Raw genomic sequence first — 22,164 nt, 5'->3', positions numbered from 1 at the left:
CTATTTTCAGGTTACAAAATATTAGATTAAAGGCTTCCTGCACAGCCTGCTCTTAAGACCAAGGCATCGGCACCTTTCAGTAGATGATCAATGTAGACTACGAACTAGGAAGCTGAAAGATTGCAGCATTGCCTAACCTGTGTAATGTACCTTACTGGGTCGATAACAAAAGTGAATAATAGCAAAGGTGGGTCAATGAATGAGAAGACACATATTACCAAAATTTCCTGTCCTCTTCCGACCAGGCTAGTCAAGCGGCAAAGCTCGCGGAACGTTCGTAGACTTGATCTCAAAGTACACAAATAAAATATTAAGGATGTAAGTAGGACAGGAGTTGCATTTGTGTGAGTGAATGATGGTAAGAATTTACATGGAAACAAACTTTAATGATCAAAAACATAAATTTGGATGAATAAGAATTAATAATCTCATAACTCGGTACAAATATATTACAAGTATATCATCAGTAGCTATGAAGTGGCAGAAAAATAAATTTATTACTTCGGGCACCGTGGGGAGGTTACATAAACACTGCGTCGAACACTGATAAATTTGAACAGATTCGACTATAATCGTCGTATTTAAACGTCCTGATTCACGAGTTGAGTAACAGAACACTTCGCACATAAAGAAACTAAAATTTATATAAATCCCATGAACCTGTGGTATATCACACGGAGGGTAATATAGGACTTTCTGATGCCCCCAAAAGGCACTGAATGTAATATGAGCCCGTGCTCATAGTCAGGGACGAGAGTAGAGCTCGCAACCCCTAGAATGCATGCGTGCAATCCCTCTAACAATGTACAATCAAATGACAAACAATAATAACAAGACAAGAAAAAACACAATAAAACACCACTGAACAAATCGCAAAATCCACTTGATCTGAAATAAACACATGTAAAGAAATACACAGGTCTTGCGGGCTTGGTGGAGTAGTCACCTCTCTCTCGGGGTCGTCTAACTGGGCGATGGCATTGACCTTCCCTTGTTAAAGCGATCGGCAAGGTCGTCTCTCCCTCGTGGTTATAAACATTACGTCAGCAGACACAACTACACGGCTGAGCCTCCCTCACACCTGGGTTTCGTCACGTGGCAAACGGATCCCTTTCAACTAGCATTCCAAAGCGGCTCTCAGTTGAGCAGACTTTCATGCCTTCTATTCCCGGCAAACTGCGGGCGCTTTCGGCCCCTCAATAACATAATAAAACATTTCTCTTAAATGCCAGTCACTTTCCTCAGACTCATGATCAGGCCTATAAGTCGGGCCTTGTTTTAGGACATTCAATCATCCGGAATACCATTCTTAAACTTCATCTCTTCATACATTGGACTCCAGTTCATGCCACGTTCAAAGCCATGCGAAAACTCGCCGGTATAATTTTTATAACCCTCTCAAATACAACGTTGAGGATACATGGACCTCGGCCTCTCCTGCACACCTGTTAAACTCATGCATTTTTATATAGCATGCAGTCCCTATTCATAGGTTGACTGGCACTTCCAGCAAGGGTCTCCCACACAATATTTATAAGGCATCCATGTCCTTTAAGTTTTAACGACCCTAGCTCCGCAAAACTTCTATACAACGATTCTCCAAAGGAATAAATTTATTTTACATGACAATAAATGAAACCTAATTGAAACCTCTCTCATCACCATAAGAAGATGGTACAAAGCTAAAACACTTACTGCACGTGCGTAAGTCCTGAGCATAATTATATGATCGCCGTATGGGCTTAGTGAATTATTATTTACAAACGAAAATATATGCGAAGCTAACTGTCCCTATCTCATGCTAAAAGGATCTGTTGAAGCTTATCTGTAACATGATGACCTCACGGCTCCTCCATGCCGGACTCCGGCATTTTGGGTTTAGCCCAACATCTCGCTATCATCGTCCTGGGTAGCTGGTCCTCGGCTCAGTTCCTGGTGTTGGTCCATCACGATGCTGTCTGCTTGAGTGGTGAGCGTTGGAAGGTCTCATGCTATAACAGCTCTTGTCGCAGATTCCCGTACCGCGATAACTACAATTTTATACACCCAGTTGAGATGCCTGTTTGCCCACTGCGATCTCTCCTATTTCTGCATGTTATGATTTAGGGCTAAGAACTGCCTAACAAGTACAAAGTTACTTGACCATTTTTTTCAGTGCGCAACCGCACACGAACTCTAGATTATAGTTTATTAATTATGCCCTTCCTATTTCGGGTACTGGCTATTTCTATAGGCTACAGTTATTAATATTGTTCGATACTACATATCCTGAAACAGATTCCTCGTGTGCTTTAAGCTAGTTGACAACGCAGTGTCCCTCACGTCCAACTTCCACAGCGAGAGAGAATAAATGACCCCCTTTCCACTTAGCGCTTCCTTTTTGTCAGTTCAGACAGAGACGCTACACAAGGGTAACCCCCAAGATACACACGCTAATTCATTGTGCTGATGAGAGCTTGGTTCCCAAGGTCATTCCGATCGAGTCATATAAAGAAAGGCGATGAATATTAACACATCAGATCAGTCCAGGGCACTCAGTAAATTATAATGAAATTTTCTATCATTTTTGCCTCTTCGAATTTCGTCCATAGCAGTAATTATCATCATAATTTCTTAACTAGCCATTCTTACTTTCTGTCGTGTTTCTTCTTATCAGGGTGGAACATGTGAATCCCCTAACAACATTCGAGTCTCTCTATCCTTTATTCTAGGTTTCCTTGCTCTCTCACACATCTTGGCACGCCCGTGCTGGCTTATTCTGCACCCGCCCCCCACCCCCCTCGCGCTTCAAGCTACCCTTCGCGCCATCCCAATTTCGACTCCCTGGCACAGCGTTCCTGATACGTTAAATATTATATTTTCTCATCATGAACGATATGGTTCAGTAAGTACCTTGGACTAAGAACTCATTTTAACATCAATTCTCACTGAATTCGAATTGTCAACACAAATGCCTTTCATTGATTTCAATAATCTACTGTTAATTCCATATCCCCTAGCACAACGAATGACGCATACTTTTTCACTCGGTATTCCATTATGCGTCTTTTCTAGATCTATGAAACATAAACATAACTGTCTATTCCTCTCATCAAATTTTTCAGTTACCTGGCGTATACTGAAAATATGATCCGGTCAGCCTCTCCGTGGTCTGAAACCACTCTTACTCTTAACAATGGATCGCACCTTCCCTTCCAAAATGTCAGTGAACTTCTTACCTGTTATATTAATCCATAAAATACCTCGATAGTTGTTGCAAACCTTCCTGTTACCTTGCAATTGCTGCTTTTCATGCAATCAGGAGGAAGGTTACTAATATTCAATGCTAATATGTTATCACTATCTTAATTTGAAAAATAAACGAAATATGAAGTATGTATTTGTATATTTATGGTAATGTATAGATTCATATTGTATAGTAGTAAGTGTAAGAGCGAGCCTTGAGCCATAAATTACCCGCAAATAAAGGAACCATTTACCTATCTATTGCGGAGTTTGCCGCTGTAATAGTAACACAGTCGCACCTCTCAGTATTGCAACAGTACTCTGGCTGTGTTATTGTGAACTCGCGATTAACACTCTTTTAAGCAATATCCAGTCTGCGCGTGCCTTTGTTTCCATTGTGGCTCGTTGGCGAGGTAGATAATTAAACACAGAAACTAGTAGATCTTAAATTCTATGATTTATTAACTAAGAACTTAACTCACTCAGGCGTACCGAGAACATAACTTACACTCATACCACGGGACGCAAAAATTATTTCTCACTGTTGATTCACAATAATTCACTCAGTCTTCATTCACTAACATTACAGTCTCACTCAGTCACTCAGTTACTTCGTTGCCGCTGTCACAGTCCTCATTTCACAGTCTGCTCACTTTATTATCGCATTCCAGGATGATTTTCTCTGCTCACTCACTCCGGGAGAACTCCGACCACAGCCCAATGCCGATATCCTGTGTTCTCTTCCACTCCACTACAGCACACACGGTCAGTACACAGCAGTTGGCCCAGGAGACCCCACACACGAAGACAGGCATACATAACAAGTCCTCACTTCTACGGATGGGCACTCGAACACACTGCCGCTCTCAACTCACGCTCGTCCACTGACTGACTGAATTGACACTCAGCTCGACTTCAGCTCGACTAGAACTACTAACTCACAACACCACCTTAACTAAATCGAGCTGAACCCGTGACGGTAGCACTTTCCGTTCTCTTTCGCTCACTGTCTCAGCTCACACTGAACTGCTCGTATTGAACCAGCCTCGCAGGTCGCGCTTTACTTATATACACCTGGGTGGCCTTTCGAGATTCATCGGTCACTCGAAGCCCGTGGAAGCCTCCAGATATGGATTCTCGTCGTTTCTGCACCACTCGAGGTCTCCAGCGACGAGCTGGCCAATGACGATAACTGTAGCAGTGTCTGACCAATGCGCCCCGGCTCTCCCCCTTCATGTCAGCTGTTTAGCGGGTAGTCAGTTTCCGTCGCGATACCATCACACGTGCGGGGGGCATAATGGAGCGCTCGCGCACCTGCCTTGCTGCACAAATTAGCGAACATACAACAATATTCAGCGTATGGATTTAAATCAATCAATCAATCAATCAATCAATCAATCAATCAATCAATCAATCAATCAATCAATCAATCAATCAATCAATCAATCAATCAATCAATCAATCAATCAATCAATCAATCAATCAATCAATCAATCAATCAATCAATCAATCAATCAATCAATCAATCAATCAATCAATCAATCAATCAATCAATCAATCAATCAATCAATCCAGTTTCAAATAAGATGAGAATTATTAAAGGAAGTACGAAGGCATGACAGACATCCATTCGGGTTTCTCAGAGAGAAGCAGTGGTATTATATCGTCTCAGGTCGGCCATGGTATAGTGACGTACTCCTTCTTACTAGGGACAAACACCCCGGCGCGTACTTGCGGCGGTTATCTGACCGTAGTACACATCCTTACAGTGTACGTGGACCTGGCCGATCTGCGCTGTAGTCTACAAGTTTCGAGTTCCATATTCCTCATTCCCCAAGATGACGAGAATTCAGCAGACCTCGTCATCCTTATTATGAGGGATAGTTGTTTTCTTAATTAGATTTAAAAGTAATTCGTATTTTATTGCTAACTATGTTTTTATTTTATTGGCTTTGTTGTAGACTGTCTTTATGAATATGTAATGTGTCCTTTCTTAACCTTTAATTTGATGAAATGCATAATTTCATATCAATGACAATACCATATTCCTAATACATTTTCATCTAATTTTAAATCATTTGATATGAAAATACGGCATTGAGAATTATATCCACTGATTACTTTAAATTCATAATCATTGTATTCATCAAGCATCATGATCATCTTCATCTTCATCTTCATGTACGGCTCCAGCGTGCTGGCTTTTTAGTACAGGTTTCCCGCGTTCCAATCGCGGAAGTGACGGGAATTTTAACCATAATTGGTTTATCCCGTTGGCACAGGGAATGGGTGTATGTGTATGTGTTCTCATCACGAAGCGAAGGTTACCTACGGTAGTCAAATCGAAAGGCTTGCACCTGGCAAGCTGAACTGGTCCTCGGACACTCCGGGCACTAAAAGTAAACGACATTTTATATCGTCATCTTCAGTGATCCCGATGAGACTGTAGCACGCCATCAACACGTTTATTAAAACTAAGGGGATTTTTTTCTCTTGGTGAAGCTTACAATCTGACTTTTCATCCCGTTACCTTCACACCACTACCTGCTGTCGAGCTCACAACTTAGCCGAGGTCTTTTTGTAGTCGCTTAGAACCCTGTAACTTATTTACTACTCTATATAGTATAACGTCATCCACAAACAGTCTTATCTGTTGTCCAAGTGTTTCTAGTTGATTGTGGCGTACCTGTGTTCCAGTGCGTGATGCAGTCCTGGTACTTGGCCGCTGACATGCAGCTCTTCCTGCTCGCCCCACTAGTGCTGTATCCACTGTGGAGATGGCCCACGGCAGGTAAACTGCTGACGGCCGGTGTCTTGATTCTGTCAGTAGTTCCACCTATGGCTACAATATTTTTCAAGCAGTATCCTGGCATTTACCTCCTAAGCTCACGGTAAGTTTGAAGTAGTCTGATATTTACGATAAACTATTGTCGTAATACTAAAAGCTGCGTTCCTTCTGTTCTTAGAGTGAGGTCCGTTTACTGCCTGCCTGGGTGGGAAGAAGGGAGTATGAGGAATGGTTGCCATGGAAACGTGGGTGGGATTACTGCGGTTCCCATGGAGACAAGCCTGCTAGCCGGGTCGTGTCGTTTGGAGTTAAAACACCTCACTTCTGAGCAGTCTGAACGAACGAACGAACTAGTGAGGTGAAAGCGAGGGGAAGCGGAAAGAAATGCAGGAATATGGCAACACCTTGCTAGGACAGGTGCAATGTTCCTCCCCGCAGACTCATCTGTCAGAATGCTTCTTTCAATATTATAGGGCCTATACATAGGTTTGTGAGAAGAGGTTTTCGTTAGCATGTACTGATCAACAGAGATTATTAAATGTTCACAGTTTATCCCTGAAGACCACGCGTTGTCTACGGAATTTGGATCCATATCTTTCGATCCGAACTGGTGCTTCTCTCTTCTAATCTCCCTGACGCCCGACCGGTTTCTATTTCCACCTTGTTCTACCATCCAGGTATTTAGGGGTTGTAGTAATGATCTACTTACCGGTAACATACCAATTAAAGCACGCTGTACGGGATCCTCAACAGGGTTTCTTGCATCAAGACCTGGAAAAGATCCAAAGGAAAGCAGCACTGTTTGTCAGCGGAGAAATGGTGCGGAATGACGTAAGTAGACGAATAACCTACAATGCAGTGTTTAAAAGTAGAGAAGATCATGAAATGAAGATAAATTTGGAATTAAACAGGACAAGCTGGGGTAAACCTTCGTTTATGAGAATAGGGATTAGGAAAACATTTCCAACTTATTTGGAATTATATAAGAAAATACAAGGTAAATTTTGATAGGGCATCTGCCACACGGGTGACAGCCCTAAATGGAGATCAGTGATAGATTACTTGTTCTAGAGAGGTGAGGTCCATTTTATGGCATTGCCTTCGTCACAGCTCTGAGTAATGCATTTCTTAGCATCCATGGCATATCGCCATCCCACTGTATACATCTGTTTTTCGTCACGTTGTAATCCAATGTCCACTCTTCACACTTTATTGGCCAGTTTGTGGAATGACAGTTATCTGTAGATGCGTAGTTATCAGTAACTTAACATGGTGATACGTTTAAAATGAGTTTCCGAAACAACAGTTATCGGTTTCTTCACAGTTATCTGCGCAACAACTGTTAAACTGCAGCTAGTGCTGTAGTTACCTCTATGTTAGAACTGATTCCAACAAATTCCGATATGAGGCGCCACTCCAAACCATCTTATATTAGCTTCATAATCATTAGTAAGTGATCGTGAACTGGTTATAATATATTTACAGTCATTAATTGTAGTTTTAATGTGCCTGAGTGTGCTGGAGTCGACAATATTCCAGTCAGTACGTTTACTTCCATTTTATCACTGGCCTTAGTCACTGATTCCACTTGTATGCTGTCTTCTGTCCCAGCTGTTTAGGTTACAGTCTCCTCGGAGACTGGCACCTCCACTATGCATGTATCTTCCAATACAGGAAATTAATTGTCAAATAAAATAGAGCTCGAATCAAACGGGTTTTCAACAGGCTTAAATTGATCTTTCAGTGCAGCTGTAATCTTAAAATCTCTTTCGTCAGGCTTTGAACTGTGTGTCCCACCAACAGTTAGTGAACACAGTCTGAAATTATGGAGTTTTTAGATTTAATATTTACATTTGCATTAAGTTATAAATACCTGAGGTACCGGTATGCATTTTATATAAGCCTGCTGAATAGTAAATATCGATTTTTCATTGCTTTTCTTAATGTTATTATATCTTTTAACTGGTGACGCGAGGTCTCATAGACTCCCAATAAGCATAAAACATCTGGACTGATTTAATTTGAAATCTTGCAGGGAGCTGTAGTTCATGTTACCTTCTTATCTGTGTCAACACACTTCACACCCTAGGTCGGGGTTAGCTCGCTACGTTCGATTGAAATTCTCAAGTGGACTTCACGTCAGCAGTTATGAGAGTAATTTTGCCAATGTATGTTGCGTGGTCATTGAAAGTAAAATATCTCAAATTACTAGTCTGTTGCAGTTATTAAGAACTACAAATTATCAGTTTGAGAAATACATTAGGGAACTACTATAGAAAAATTTAGTGATATGGCTATTTTGTTTTGGCTATTGGCGATCGCAGTTTGAAATGCTTTGGTGTTGTTCAAGTTGTGCTATAAAAGCCCGGAAAACCTGGAATTCTTGAAGGGTTTGGCATCTGATCAGGTGAAATTATATGTCTAAGAAGAATGATAAATGAGTGAGTTCCCAGAGAGATAAGAGCAGGAATAAGCAAAATTTTGCTCGTAAGACTCGGCGCCGAGATACGGAAGAAAAACTGAAGGAACGGTAATCTTGCAGTATATGTCCAGCATCCTTGAAGAGAATAACAACATATGCGTGTTTTAAGTAGGAGTTTTCGGTTTGTTTGCAGTCTACTAAAAAATCTGTAATAGTTGCAGCGGGAAGAAATGGATATCACACCATCAGTGCAGAAAGTCAGTGCCGGAGTGATAGGTTCCAAAGTGGGCTGCACGTTTTCATTTATGTGATTAATTTCGTTTACGCTTGTTGTGTTCTGGGTCAGTGAAAAGTGTTCTGTGTGGTAAGTAGGGGTATATTTTTTAAATTTTACTGACGAAAACAATCACGGTGAAATTTAAGATGATGTCTACGTACTGTGAATAAGAAAGAAGAAGATATATATATAATTTCGAATTATTAGATCTTATTTATATTATGAGAGATTATTACATGCTGAATCAGATTGAACGAAGTGACTGTGTACATATTTGCCAGCCATTTTTCATTGCAGAAAACTTCTGCTAGTAAAAGTAACTAGATATTACCAAAATAACCCTAAAGACGTTAGCGTAGAGACATCTATTGGAGGGCGAGAGATACTAAACATAACGATAACTGTACTGTTTATTACCAGGGCTTATGAATCTTTTAAGTTTCCGGAAACTCATTAAAGTTAACAGCGCAGTTAAAGTTACAAGCGCATTTAAGTAACTCACAGGTAACTGTGGTGTACCAGAAACCGGCCATATATGTGTTTTTATTCTGTCTCTCATTTCATCTCTTCGATATACTCGACTATTCATTGCATGGCTTTCCTTTGGAAGATATCGAGTTTGTCGCAGTCGATCTGTCTGGCTGATAATGTTTCGGAGCAGTCAATGTAATCGGGTGGATAATGTATTTTAGCGAACATTAAAATATGCGTGCACTATTCTTGGTTTTACCACCGCCTTCTGTAGTGCATAGCAGAACGTTAGCTCTCAATATCGGAAACCCCCGCTAGGGCAGTAGCGAACGCACGCAACTTATCTTTGTAGGTAACCACGTTGTTGTGTTCCGGCAATTTTACTTTGAGTATTTATGTGTGCGCTTCTGGTTGTAAAATGCTCAATTGTTGTGTTCCTCCCTGTAAAAATGGCAAGGGAACCCAAACTCTTCCAGGTGTGAAGTTGCATTGCTTCAAATAGATAACTTCGTTGACGTGGCTTAAAGCTATTTCAAGGCAAAAATGAATCAAGGTTTGTGAAGTTATTTCATCCGATTATTCTTGCGTTTGTAGCCTGCATCTCAGAGATGGAGAAACTGCAAGAGGAACATAATAAAGCCAGATGTTGTGCCCAGTCAATTTCCGAATTATCCCCATAACCATCAAACTAGAAAAATAGTTCCACGAAGGGCCAGACAGAGACAAGGTATTTCTTAGGAATAAATCCATCTGGAGACAAGCTTGTTAACCACATGAAATACATTAGATGACGAGTACGAAATTCATGCGAACAGTGATGTCTCATTCCAAGTCGATATTCCAACGAGCAATAAGGACAACAGTCATCAGATGATCATAAATCAGAGACTTCGATCAGAATTCTGAGATTCCGAGAAAAGCTGAAGAAGGAGGAAAATGAACTTAGAGGACTACAGAAGAAATTTGAAAATAACCTGAAATTCATCATCTGAAGAAAGTAAATGAAGCAGAAATGATCAAAAATCCGTTTATAATTTAGATCAAAAACATAATATTCACAAGACGAAACCCGCGTGGTCAAGACAAACCATATGGTACGTGTGGCGTGGAGAAGAGTACCCCCAAAAGGATAAGAATATGGGAGAAATCTAGTCTAGTTTCTGCTTCAGCGCGAAGTACTTCGTAAAGGTAGATCGGATATGTTGAATGTGATGTCGGGATTTCCCTAAAGGCTTACAGCTGAGTGTGGAACTCTCCATCAACAGGGAAGATTGTAAGAGTGTTGCCGATGAAATGAGTATTAAGGAACGGCTTCTTGACGACCTAACCAGGTAACAAGTGCGTAGGCGTGGTTAATGCTGAGAGTTTATGTGGCACAGATATTGGAATATATCCTGCTCTCACAAATGAACTGTTGTGATTTGTTGTAAACAACTTTCAAAATAGTTTACTATTCCTTCTACCTAATTGCTCCTTAAAGGCTTACAAGGCTCCGATCTATTCCTTATTGTTGATATGCCGTTTATTAAACACGTTTTTTTGTACGTACAAGGAAATTATTTGGGCTCGAACAAGCGCATTTACACCGCAATCCCGCGAGGGATCCTTTCAAGTTTCCTTCGTGCACTGGTGATGTTTGTTTTTCTGCAAACCTCTGCAGTCGTCCACAAGAGGCCTCTGAATGCTATGCCATATTCGACATTAGCCGGCCGTTACGACAGTCGAGACGAGTAGAGACGCTGCAGTGGGTATGTGCAGTTGCAGTTTGTGACCTTATTCGTGAAATGGGGCGGCGATTGGTAATCAAGCCTGCTAATGTATTGCGATTGGTTGTGATGGAGTTACGACGAACTGTTCTTCGTGAAGATGGTATTGGTGTAGAAGATTAATCATTCGCATGTTTTATGTTACCTATTGCCCCTGTCCAGGGCTTCAGGGCATAAATAATTATTTCAGTTCACGAATACGATGGCTGAATGGAATCTGTTGAATGAGACCTTAGGAAAATAACCCCGGCTTCGAAGTCGCATCACCTCTACTTTCAGAGTATCCACGGCCAAACTCAAGAGCATACGGGTCGATTTGCTATAAAATGGGCACTACATTAATTGTCTCGAAAGTATGGGAATCTAAATATGAGAGGAATATGACTTTCACTACCAAATGAGAAGAATGGTGTTTCTTACTTTAAAAACACAATCTTTAATGGACTGAGAAAAATACATATTTAATGATGTACGAGAAAATATGCCATAAAGTTTTACATAAAGAAATATATGTTTGAGTTATGAGAGGTGACTTAAATGTCTTTCAGTCTCTATCTGATTTGCACGCTTGCACTTCATACTCTTAACGATATCGAAGAGACGTCCCCATTCTAACTAATAATTGAACGTTGACACTCACTATATTATTATACACAGATTAGTTAAACAAATACGCATAATAAAAAAGCACATCTCATGGAATAAGTGGAGCTAGTCACTATTCCGTTATCATGGTTTCACAATTTTGTGGTTCATGATGATTGAGGCGTTTAATAAAGCTATATTAAGCACACTTGCAAGACACGTGAACGTCATATCACAGGATTAGCCTATTACATACTATCTGATTATATTTATGAATTATCAAACTGTCGCATAACGCTTGTTTCATCAGGATATTCTTAAACACTATCTGACAAGCAGATTTCAAACAGCGTTGTTTCCTCTAGAGTACATTTAACGAACAAAATTAGCACACAATATACGACAAGAACACTCGAAATTGTCTGAAAAGGGAACACAATTGATACCGCATTTTATATACAATAAGGCGTATGGAAGGTATTATCCATTCAGGATTACTGACAGTGACCATGGTCATCACTGCCGCAAGGGAATCAAAACCATGCTCTTCAGGCATCCGGGGTGCATTTTCCTAAAATTCCCTATATCTATTTAATTAATGAAATAAAGAAAACGGGAGGAATTATGTCATCTCGTGAAATATTGATTCTAAAACGACGGTGGTAATCCATGATTCTGCATGTGAATATTACATCGTGGTAAGGCTAATGAACAGCTCGCATAATGTCCCAAACAGTGGCAAGGAAAGGCTTCGCTCGAGTCGTTCCCTCTTTCAGACAAGGAGCCATAAATCTGTCAAGACGCCTCCGGCTGGTGGGCCACTTTAACTTTCACATCCCGCAAACAACACGGCAGTTCTATTATTATTATCATCACATAAGAAAATCTCTCTTCTTTAATAATCCGGCTTATATCAGCCTCAGTATCATTCTCTGGCTTCTATTAGCCTCAATACCTTTATCCGTTGTGCGCCATGTTACTTCGCACTAACATATAATCATTTGGAAATTTACATTTCTATCCCCGGTCCAACCTTCCGGACATTGACCTGCGAGAAGAGCTCCCGCTCTCACTCCGATATCCCAAACACATGCATAATTATATAGAAGACTCTATCCATCGGGAATTTAAATTAACTGTAACACTCGCGTACTAAATCATTCATATTTCGCACTCCGCTGTCACGTCTGCACATCTTCTTGATCATCAGTCTTAAAACTACAGATTGGGGGAGTCATCTATATTACGTGTGAAGCATAAAAGAAATAACTTAAAAACCTTCAGACGACTCATAGCAATCTGTAAATTGATGGTGGCTGGAAACAATCTAATGGACACTGGTCCTTTTTTAATTACTATACTTCACACTTTATCTACTCTAGGATTTTATAAATACGCCATGCATTAAATTCTCCGGGTCACAATAAAATGAATGGTTACCCAACAATTGAATACAAATTCCTGATAAGAAATATAATAAAACTAAGGAAACTCCAATCCCTTTGAAACAGCTTGAGACAGTTACCTATACTATAATTTATTTACTTGCATAAAGTTATCTATTTACAGTTATGGGGATGATACAACTTTCAGACCTTGAAGTTTGGAAATGTACTTATCGCTTCAGCTTTGTGATCATTTGTCATCAGGCAGGTACATCAATAGCGTTTAGGCTGTCATCACGGCGGCTTCAGTAGTGTGGAATCCTGAGTTCGTCTGCTTCTGGGTCCCGTTCATGCTGGCATGATCTTCAACTGGCGTCGGACGATCTAGAAGTTCCCTGGTATACTAGTAGTTGACACAAGAAAACAGCTCGAGACGACTCCTGGCTCTGACGATCTCGCTCGTTCATATACTGTATGCAAATGAGGACATTATTCTATTACTGCTATAGTTATTTTATGCAACATACTATAACTTGCGGCGACTAGGATCATTCATAGACTCAAGTATACTAGCCTGATAACGATATTGCCTCTGTAGCCCGTTACCTATTTCCTATCATTTGCCTATCACAGTCAATAATAATCAGTTAAGTATTGAAGCATCACACGTTCAATTGAACACTGTCTCGGGATACAGGAATGCTTCTGATTAGTCTAACAACTTGCGTATTACTGATGCCACATTTGCCTGATTCATAGCATTTACTATTGGTAGGCCATATTACGAACGGGGTTTATGCTAATTAGTCGACACTGCCCGTTCCATCCGTATCAAACACATAAGCCGCTATTTCGTCTAGCAAATTTCCACTTTCCGGATATGCTATCGTGATTTAATCAACATTCCTAAAGCGCTTCCCTTTCTTTGTCTGACTCATGCATTAATTAAGTTACGTACATATCAATCCGTACACAGTAAACATCGCCAACTACCACACGGTTTAATGTAAGTGAATAGCACTCGCTTAACTAGATTCATGTTGTTTCACTCATGACACTAAATTTCAAAGTAAGTGAATAAATTCATAGCTCCCTAATACTCGGGCAAGAATTACACAGGTCAGTAAAACCGTGTTTACATATCACTGGGTAACAAAATACATGCGAACCACTCTAGCTGATGAACACACTGTATATATAATTCACTGCGTACCCGCACAAGACTTAGAATAAACTGACATTGAATGACTGAACAAAATGAGTCAATGTCGATTTCAAGTTGCACTTTCCTATATAGTGGAACAGGCTTGGCATTAGGGGAGGTGGCAGACCACGCATACTAACCAAACATCGTTCCGCTAATACCTGCTTCTCAGCGTTTATTGAGGTATTAAATTAAAGCACATATATTCTTCTTTCTACTGACCAAATTTTATTATGATCGCATCAGAGGTTTGTTCACAATCTCTAAAGCATCATTAGATAATTTTCAGTTGGGGAGCCATATCGTGGGGATTTCTGAATTTCTGTCTCACAGTCAAGACCCAAACATCTGTTTGTCATCAACTGCACCCGCATAAAGTACGTCATTGGTGATACATTAATTATGTAAGACATATCTTGATACCATAAATGAGTATAAAAATCCCTGATTCGTATGAGTCCTTATTCCTAAATATCCGTCACGTATTTCAGAATTTTCCTTATTGCTATTATTAACAGCTGAAGACGGTATGTTGGCATCATTGGATTTGTAGGGAAAATCGCAGAGAATTACTATTTAAAGCGTTAGATACCCCGTAATATGTTCCTCCTTTTGATGTACATCTGTTATCGTGCGTAGCGAGGATATAATGTTCTCTATTTCGCGGAGTGAGAGCGCTTTTCAAATACCCGCTGGTGCGAGCTCTCTTTTATCTCGTTACGCACAAATAGACTGCAGCTCTCCCAGCCAGCATTGTGTCACTCGTGTCCCGATTTTGGCAAAACATGCTGAATATGACAGTATTTATCCTAGAATGTCGCATAAAACGGCATATTGTATTAGCAGGATATTATGACGCACTCTGTACGATGTATTGAACGGTTTCACTATTATTGTGCAAAAATATAATCACCGGTTAGGAACGGATAGTGTTGTAAAACCAACATATAATTATGATATTAGTGATGATAATGACACACATCTCCCTACAAGCGTTAGTGATACGGCACGTTCGGGAAGAGGTGATGGAAGCAGTGAAAGTGAATTCCAACCTTCTCCTGACAAGAAGTTGAGAGTCGCGTCATCTCGGTGTTTGCTGACAACACACTAGACAACATGTACGATGATTATCACATCAGAGGTTTTAACACATACGACAAGCTCCTGTAAAGATACCCTAAACTGGAGGCTAAAAGCAATATTAATCACGTACTCGCCTCTGTGGGAAAGAAAAGACAAGGTTACACCATTTTAAAAGGAAATCGTACGCTATAGTTCAATGTAATCAAACAGAGTGTAATGGCGACGTTTGATGAAGAGCGAGAGTGGGGTTCTTCCGTTCATTATTGGCATTTACAATATTGGGCACTGGACGCAGCCCGAAATATTGGGTGTACAAATTTTACAGCGTCCCTGGCATTTATTACTAATTTCAAAGAAAGAGTTTAGGATAACATTCCGCCATATAACTGTGTTCCAAACACGAAATTTAATGACGACGAAGAACAGATGGTTTCAAGGGCTCAAATATTTGTTGCTGAAGTCAATGCACATATCACGACAGAGAACATCCAAGAGGGTTCTGTGTGGAACAGTGATCAAAGTCAGTTCATCTATGATCTTTCTACCAAAGGACGTCGGTAGATTCCGGCTGGTCTGTGGTCCAACAGCTCTGCATTCTGACCGGCCAACCGAACAGAGGAGGGGTGACCACGCCTCTACTGTGGATGGACAGGGCTGGGCCTGACGCCTGTCCCAAACCATCGGCTATCCTGATAATAGTTTTCCGTGCTTTTCTTTTTCCTGCACTAAGGCGAACGCCGGGGCAGTTCCCAGTATAGGCCACGACCTTCTCCGATCATCTCCTTTACCGTAAGAAATCTCCCGGCCTGGGAGACGGCGTTACCGTCTAAGAGCCCCGTCCTCCGTTCAAGGGAGGAATGAAAACATTTTAATAGTAGTAGTACCAAAAGAAGAACGCTATCCATGAAAGGGGAGAGAAACACTCTCACAACGTTGCAATCATTGAACAGTGCAACACACAGCTACACGATCGATGTTGCTATATCAGTGGATGGATGATTGGCAGATGAACTCTATATTTTATTCCAAGAACAAAATTAAAAGTCTGGACCCCGTGTATCACGGGAAAAAGGAAGAGCGGTGCACACCAAGAGGTTTGAATCAACATTTGCCGACAAAGTCACTACTCACTTGTGACTCCTTTGTCTGGAGATAAGGATGAGCAAGTACTACTGGAAACCTCTGGAGGAAGAGATGTAGATTTAAAAATCATTCCACCTAAAACTACAAAATTTGCGCAACCTCTGGAAGTGTATTTCTTCAGGAAGTATAAAATACACACCTAGAGCATAACAGACTTTCTTAAACTACGTTCCAGTAACATGCAGATTATTCATCATGAAATTGCATTCTGTTATTTACAACGTATAATCTGCGGACATATACAGACCAATGCTTCGTTGTGCGTGGCAGAACGCTGGCTACAATATTGGTGAACCTGTCGACATCTTCAGAAGTGTTATTGACGTGGCGTTCAAAAGTGATACAATGGAATGTGCATTTATGACATGTGTTCAACTCACTCTTTTCCACCGTGCGTTTTGTAGTCATTCATATTGCTTTGAACATTTTATTGAAAGTCTTCGCTTGCATTTACAGTTAAGATATCGGCATTGCGGTTGGCTTCTTCAATCACATCTGCAATGAAATCAAGAGCATATCCGTAAAGTCTTGCAGAACAAGGACATTCACCAGCACATTGAGCATTATGTAATGGTCCTGTAACCAAAATTTCATACAAATATGTTCGAATCCAAATACCTTTCTTGTTAGAAAAGTGAATGACACTCCGTATTTCTATGTTTAAACATTTCAAAGGAGGAAGGCTGCGAATATGTGTGATTCATCTATTTGATCCCAGTCGTAAGGGTTTTCTCCACTTTTGAATCAAAATGTGCAAAACTGAACGGCCTGATTAATGAGAAGGCAGAATCTCTCTTCCTGACTGCGAAATTTACAGTGGAACGTGTCTCTAAGTTATCTGTTAGAGAAAGGGTTCTTTCATGTTCTCATTAGAAGACGCAGTAGAATTTAGTGCAGGCGGTGGAACTTAATGACATGATAGACACACGCACTGCAGTATGTACTATATAACGTATCCTCAAATATGGACTTGGAATACCTTCTCACAGTGCGAATGTTGTTAGTGTAGATATTAATTTATATAGTACCTGCGGTGACGCCTTGCCGAATGAATGTATCATTCAACGTCTTGAGAAACCAATCAAAATGAAGAAAATGTTCTTCCCGATTATGTCACCGTCCTTCTGGAAAAATATTCACGTGCCGGATGCTACGATGGAATTAAATTTAGGAACGCCACCCAAGCTTTGGTTTTTTTAGATATTTAGTACGTGGCTTACGACCGGCTTGAGAGGGGAACTTCTCTAGGGGAGGGATTGAACAAGCACCTCCCTGCTGGTAGGCTCGGCCCATAGCAAGCACACTACGGTGGCTTTGGCTGAAACTCACGGTGTGTTAGTGTCTGATGCTCATTTCTCGGCATGGCTCTCAAGCCTGACCAAGGCACGTGCATATTTAGCAGCACTGCCTCGTAAAGCCCACCTGAATTCGCCCGCGAAGCAATCTGATTGGCTAACTTCAGCAACTCATAAAATAACAGCAGCGCGAGATATTGACGTATATTTTTCAAATCACTTATCAGTATGACCAACGCTCTAGCGCTCATATAGGCCCCGGTTCCGTTGTTTTCGACCACCTTGAATATATTCTTTTATGGAAAGGCGTACGTAATTAAATATGCTCAAATATGCTCAATAACTGATCACGTAACACATAGTGGAAGGAGGATATGTATGTCAAGAGAATTTCAACGGAGGATAAGGTCAAGAAATTACAAGAAACGTCTACAACATTCGGAGAAGAAGCTATGCAAGAACGAAGAGTGCAAGTTTACGCTTTCACCTAGAAGCAACCTGAACCCTCCTTGGGATAAAAGTGTACACTTGACATTAATGCTACAGTGCGATTTCGCGAATTGTTGTTCCAGAAAAACACCATTGCATTCACTCGGGGGTGAGACTACACAATTGTACAATATGCGGTAATACGTTATCATGAAAAACTACAGATTAACCAATATAATAATGCTCTTCAGGACCTGCTCACCTGATGAGCTAAACTGAGCACTGTCCCTGCATTGCAGGAGGCCATAGCCCTTAGGGGATTCTTACGGCTATTTTTTTTCATTTAATACGGCGTTTGTGTAAAACGCGTGGAACAACATGATTTGTAATCACCGTGTACCAGAAAAATAATTACATTAAAGGGGGCAGACCCAGCTTAACAAAGGATAAAAGAAGGTTAATATTCATTCGATTGTTAAATATGCTACAATTGTTGTTGACAATTGCTGCACATAATCCAGTATTGGCATGCTTCCTGGCAACCAGAAGCAACTGCAATAATGTCAGAATTTTAATATTTTTAAAAATAAAATATTCAAGATTTCCCATCTTTTAAACAACATATCACTGTTTCCGTTATCAATTCCATGTTCATAAGAATTTTCGTACTTTTCCTGTTTGAAAGTGTGTATTAAACCTCCAGCTACAAAATTCACCTCAATTATTAACATAGACTGTGATTTAGATTTTTGTCGGGTTTTTATTCCGAGCGCCAGAAAATATTTATATTTTGTAAATAAATACGTTATATAAAACCTAATTCCTATTTATGTGAATGAGGTACAGATTGTAGTACAACACCACGGGAGGAAACTCTGAAAAAAATCATAATTATCCGTGGAACAGTAAGATAGTTATGAAGGAAACAGTGATATATTGTTAAAAAGGCGGGAAATTTTGAACATTTTATTTTAAAATGTTAGAATTTTGACATTATTGAAGTTGCATCTGATTGCTCTGAAGCATGCAAGTACTGGGATATGTGCAGGATTTTTCAACAACATTTGTAGCATATAGAACAATCGAATGAATATTGGCATATTTTCCCCGTGTTAAGCTGGGTCTCTCTCCTTAGGTTGCAATAAACAACGAAATGCAAAGTAAAATGCTTTTATATTTTAGGAGATGAACATGCTGAACTCTTCTGTGAACATTATATATTATGTAGAATAATACCGAATACTATGTCGATACTAAATCGCTGGTGTAGCAAAACATCACGTTTTTTGTGAACTTTAAAAAACAAAATTGGCTATGATAAAAGGAGCATCTTCTAGCAACCATTTTGATACACGTGCACTCAAATTACTGTGTCAATCCTTATGCCACAGCCAATGTAGCTGAATGTCTCAACCATTACTTGTAGACCAAAACTGGTAAATGGAGACTGGTAGGCGTGCACAACCCTGACTCAGCAACGTGGGGAAGTACAAGCCGAGTGAGGGGAAGATACTTGCCGTCGGTGTACACAGGTATTTCTAGCACGGGCACTGCGCTTACGGCGGGCAAGCTTTGACCCCCATGATGTATGCGCATGATTTTTGGTATGTTAACACGTCAAAAGGTAAATAAATCTATCGTCATCGTCGCCGGTCGTTACTCGTATCCCAGTATACGTTTTTCACCTCCATTTCGTGTTTAGCCCGCTTTGTGCAGATGATCCAATCCTTGCATTCTGTTACTGCCTTCGTGATGTACACGCCGTACTGTAGCTCCGATGACGTCACACAAAGAGCCGAACTGTTTCCTCTGTCCGGCCCGTGCAAAGCAAAGACTAGATACGTCTCTATCTTGTAATTATGAAATATTCACAAATGTTTTATTAATGTAACAGGTGAGATCACTAACACCTGGAATCGCATCGCAATTCCTAAGTCAGGTCTATGTAGTTTTAGGAGAAGAAGGTTTGAAGTGCTATCAACGCGGTCAAGGCTCCAGTGTTTCACTCGCCAATGCATCCAACAAATAATTATTATGCATTAATGCAAATATGGAGACAACAAATGTGCAATAACAATAATAATAATAATAATAATAATAATAATAATAATAATAATAATAATAATAATAATAATTGTTACGGGGATACCGTGGTGGACAGAGGTGAAAGAAGGCGCAGGCATGAATGGGTCTTTATGAGGCTATCAGAAGATTAATTTAAAATCTGTCGTGACCTACCTGTCCTGAGAGACGTTCTCGTAGGTTGGTCACCAGGCCGTTGGATGTTGAAGTATTACCTGACCTGCCGAGCGGAATGTAGGGAGGTAATTGTAGGTATGACTCGTCCCGCAACTCCCGAAATAAAAGAAGAAGTTATTTCCCTGTCCTTTATTACTGAGGGCACTAAAACTACTATGTACAGTATATTTACAAGTCTGAATGTAATGATCTGTAGAGAGAGCGAGCTTGTTCCACGCGCCTACTGTTCTACTACGCGTCTATCTGAATCTTGCCCTACGGCACTTGGGCTATGCCCGAACAGAATATCGTTCTGACAAGTACGAACTACTAGCTGGAAGAAGGCCCTGCGCCATCTTGGCCAGGGATTATATCACCGCTTCTGAACTCAAAGTTCTATCCCTACCTCCTACCAAGGGGTTGGGTCTTACAGGCATTACCAAACTGTTCATCCAGTCCGTGGCGCCTTCAAGCAGCTATTCTCAAAAGTTGCCACAGTAAGTGCTGCTACCTAGGCACTACTGTCTTCTGTCTTACTTTGTCCTCATCTTTCCTTGTTTCCTAAGTGCATCTGTACTGACCATGACTAGCCTTGCATTCGGCTTTGTTCCTTTGTCGGTTATCGGGCGGGCCGCCTGGATCGCTGGCATACTAGCTCTGTTTGTCGATACACAGTAAATATCTTGTTGTGATCAACAAGTCCCCGCTCTTAGTCAACACTTGTGTAAGCGCACTTCGCAAACTCTCTCCACTACATGTAACTTCTTGAAATATTTCCCTTTTCTTACAGTAACTAAATCTGACTATAATTATTATTCAATTACCTTAATGCTACAAGGTGTCTCCTGTCTTTGGTCATCATTCTAACACTAATTAATCTCCTCTGACACCTTGAGATCAAGACTCGGCTGCGAACCCCGGCTGCCTTCCACCTGACAGTCCGCCGGTTCGAGTCCGTGGGAGGTCGGTACACGACATCTCCCCCCTTAGGGAAGAAATAGATGCAACCATACGTTGCGTCCATTTCTGTCCTACACTATTTATACTCTGATGTTGCCGGTACGTAAGGTTCGGCGAACCTGTGGTGAAGGGGAAGGTTGTTCTCTACTCTGATTAACACTTGTATCCATTTCTATTGCTTCTATAGATCTCACAGGCGTACTAGGGCGTCCCCCAGCAGGCCTGGAGTGCAATTCCATGATCTCCTCAGACATCTCCGAGTGTCCCCGGATCCGCCTGGGACGTTGGAATATAGTTAAATCCTCATCTGAAGTCTTAACCTTATCTCCCTTCGTGATTACCGTTTGTTTTATACATATATTAGGGCAATGAGCCCGTGCATCATCGAACCATCTCTTTGCTGGAAACCCTAGTTTCGGACAGCAACAATTACAACAATAACAAATTAAAATTAAACTTATGATACCAACAACTATCCACACAATATATTTGTACACATTAAGATGCTGGTAGAACATTTGTCTTTGCAGTTCTTCTTCTTTTTGTCTCACCATATCTTCCACTTCTTGTGTCTTATGGGTAGCCCATAGTAAATCGTCAATATGATTTAGCAAATTATTTAATGACAACTTATTCATTTCGGGTATCTGTTCTAACTTGATTTCACTACCTATCTGTTCACAACCGTCATAATCAAGTGTGACTTCTGGTACAAAGTCTTTACTTTGTGTAGTGTTCACTTCACCTACACCTTGTATTTTACTATGTGGCCCATATACTGTGCAACCTGCACTTAAAACAAGAATACCAGTGCCTGTTAACCTGATATCACTGGTGGTATCCTTACACATACATGTTACTTTAACTTCTTCTGGGGATACGTATATATATCT

General features: G+C 40.6%; 2 protein-coding genes across 2 annotated transcripts in view; both read left to right on the top strand.

Annotated features, from left to right (window-relative positions):
• LOC136866642 (nose resistant to fluoxetine protein 6) overlaps nt 1-22,164 on the top strand; it is a 695,618-nt gene that overhangs the window by 596,556 nt on the left and 76,898 nt on the right. The gene's annotated exons all lie outside the window — the stretch shown is intronic.
• The window catches only part of LOC136866984 (nose resistant to fluoxetine protein 6), an 88,228-nt gene that overhangs the window by 48,701 nt on the left and 17,363 nt on the right, over nt 1-22,164 (top strand). The window contains exon 3 of the mRNA XM_068226989.1: nt 5,923-6,116. Coding sequence (XP_068083090.1) covers nt 5,923-6,116 — 194 coding nt within the window. The remainder of the gene's footprint in view (nt 1-5,922; nt 6,117-22,164) is intronic.

The sequence above is a fragment of the Anabrus simplex genome, chromosome 3 (genome assembly GCF_040414725.1).
Source record: "Anabrus simplex isolate iqAnaSimp1 chromosome 3, ASM4041472v1, whole genome shotgun sequence".
In the NCBI taxonomy this organism is placed as follows: domain Eukaryota; kingdom Metazoa; phylum Arthropoda; class Insecta; order Orthoptera; family Tettigoniidae; genus Anabrus; species Anabrus simplex.
Note: the sequence above shows the minus strand (reverse complement) of the source record. Positions and strands in the feature narration are given on the sequence as shown.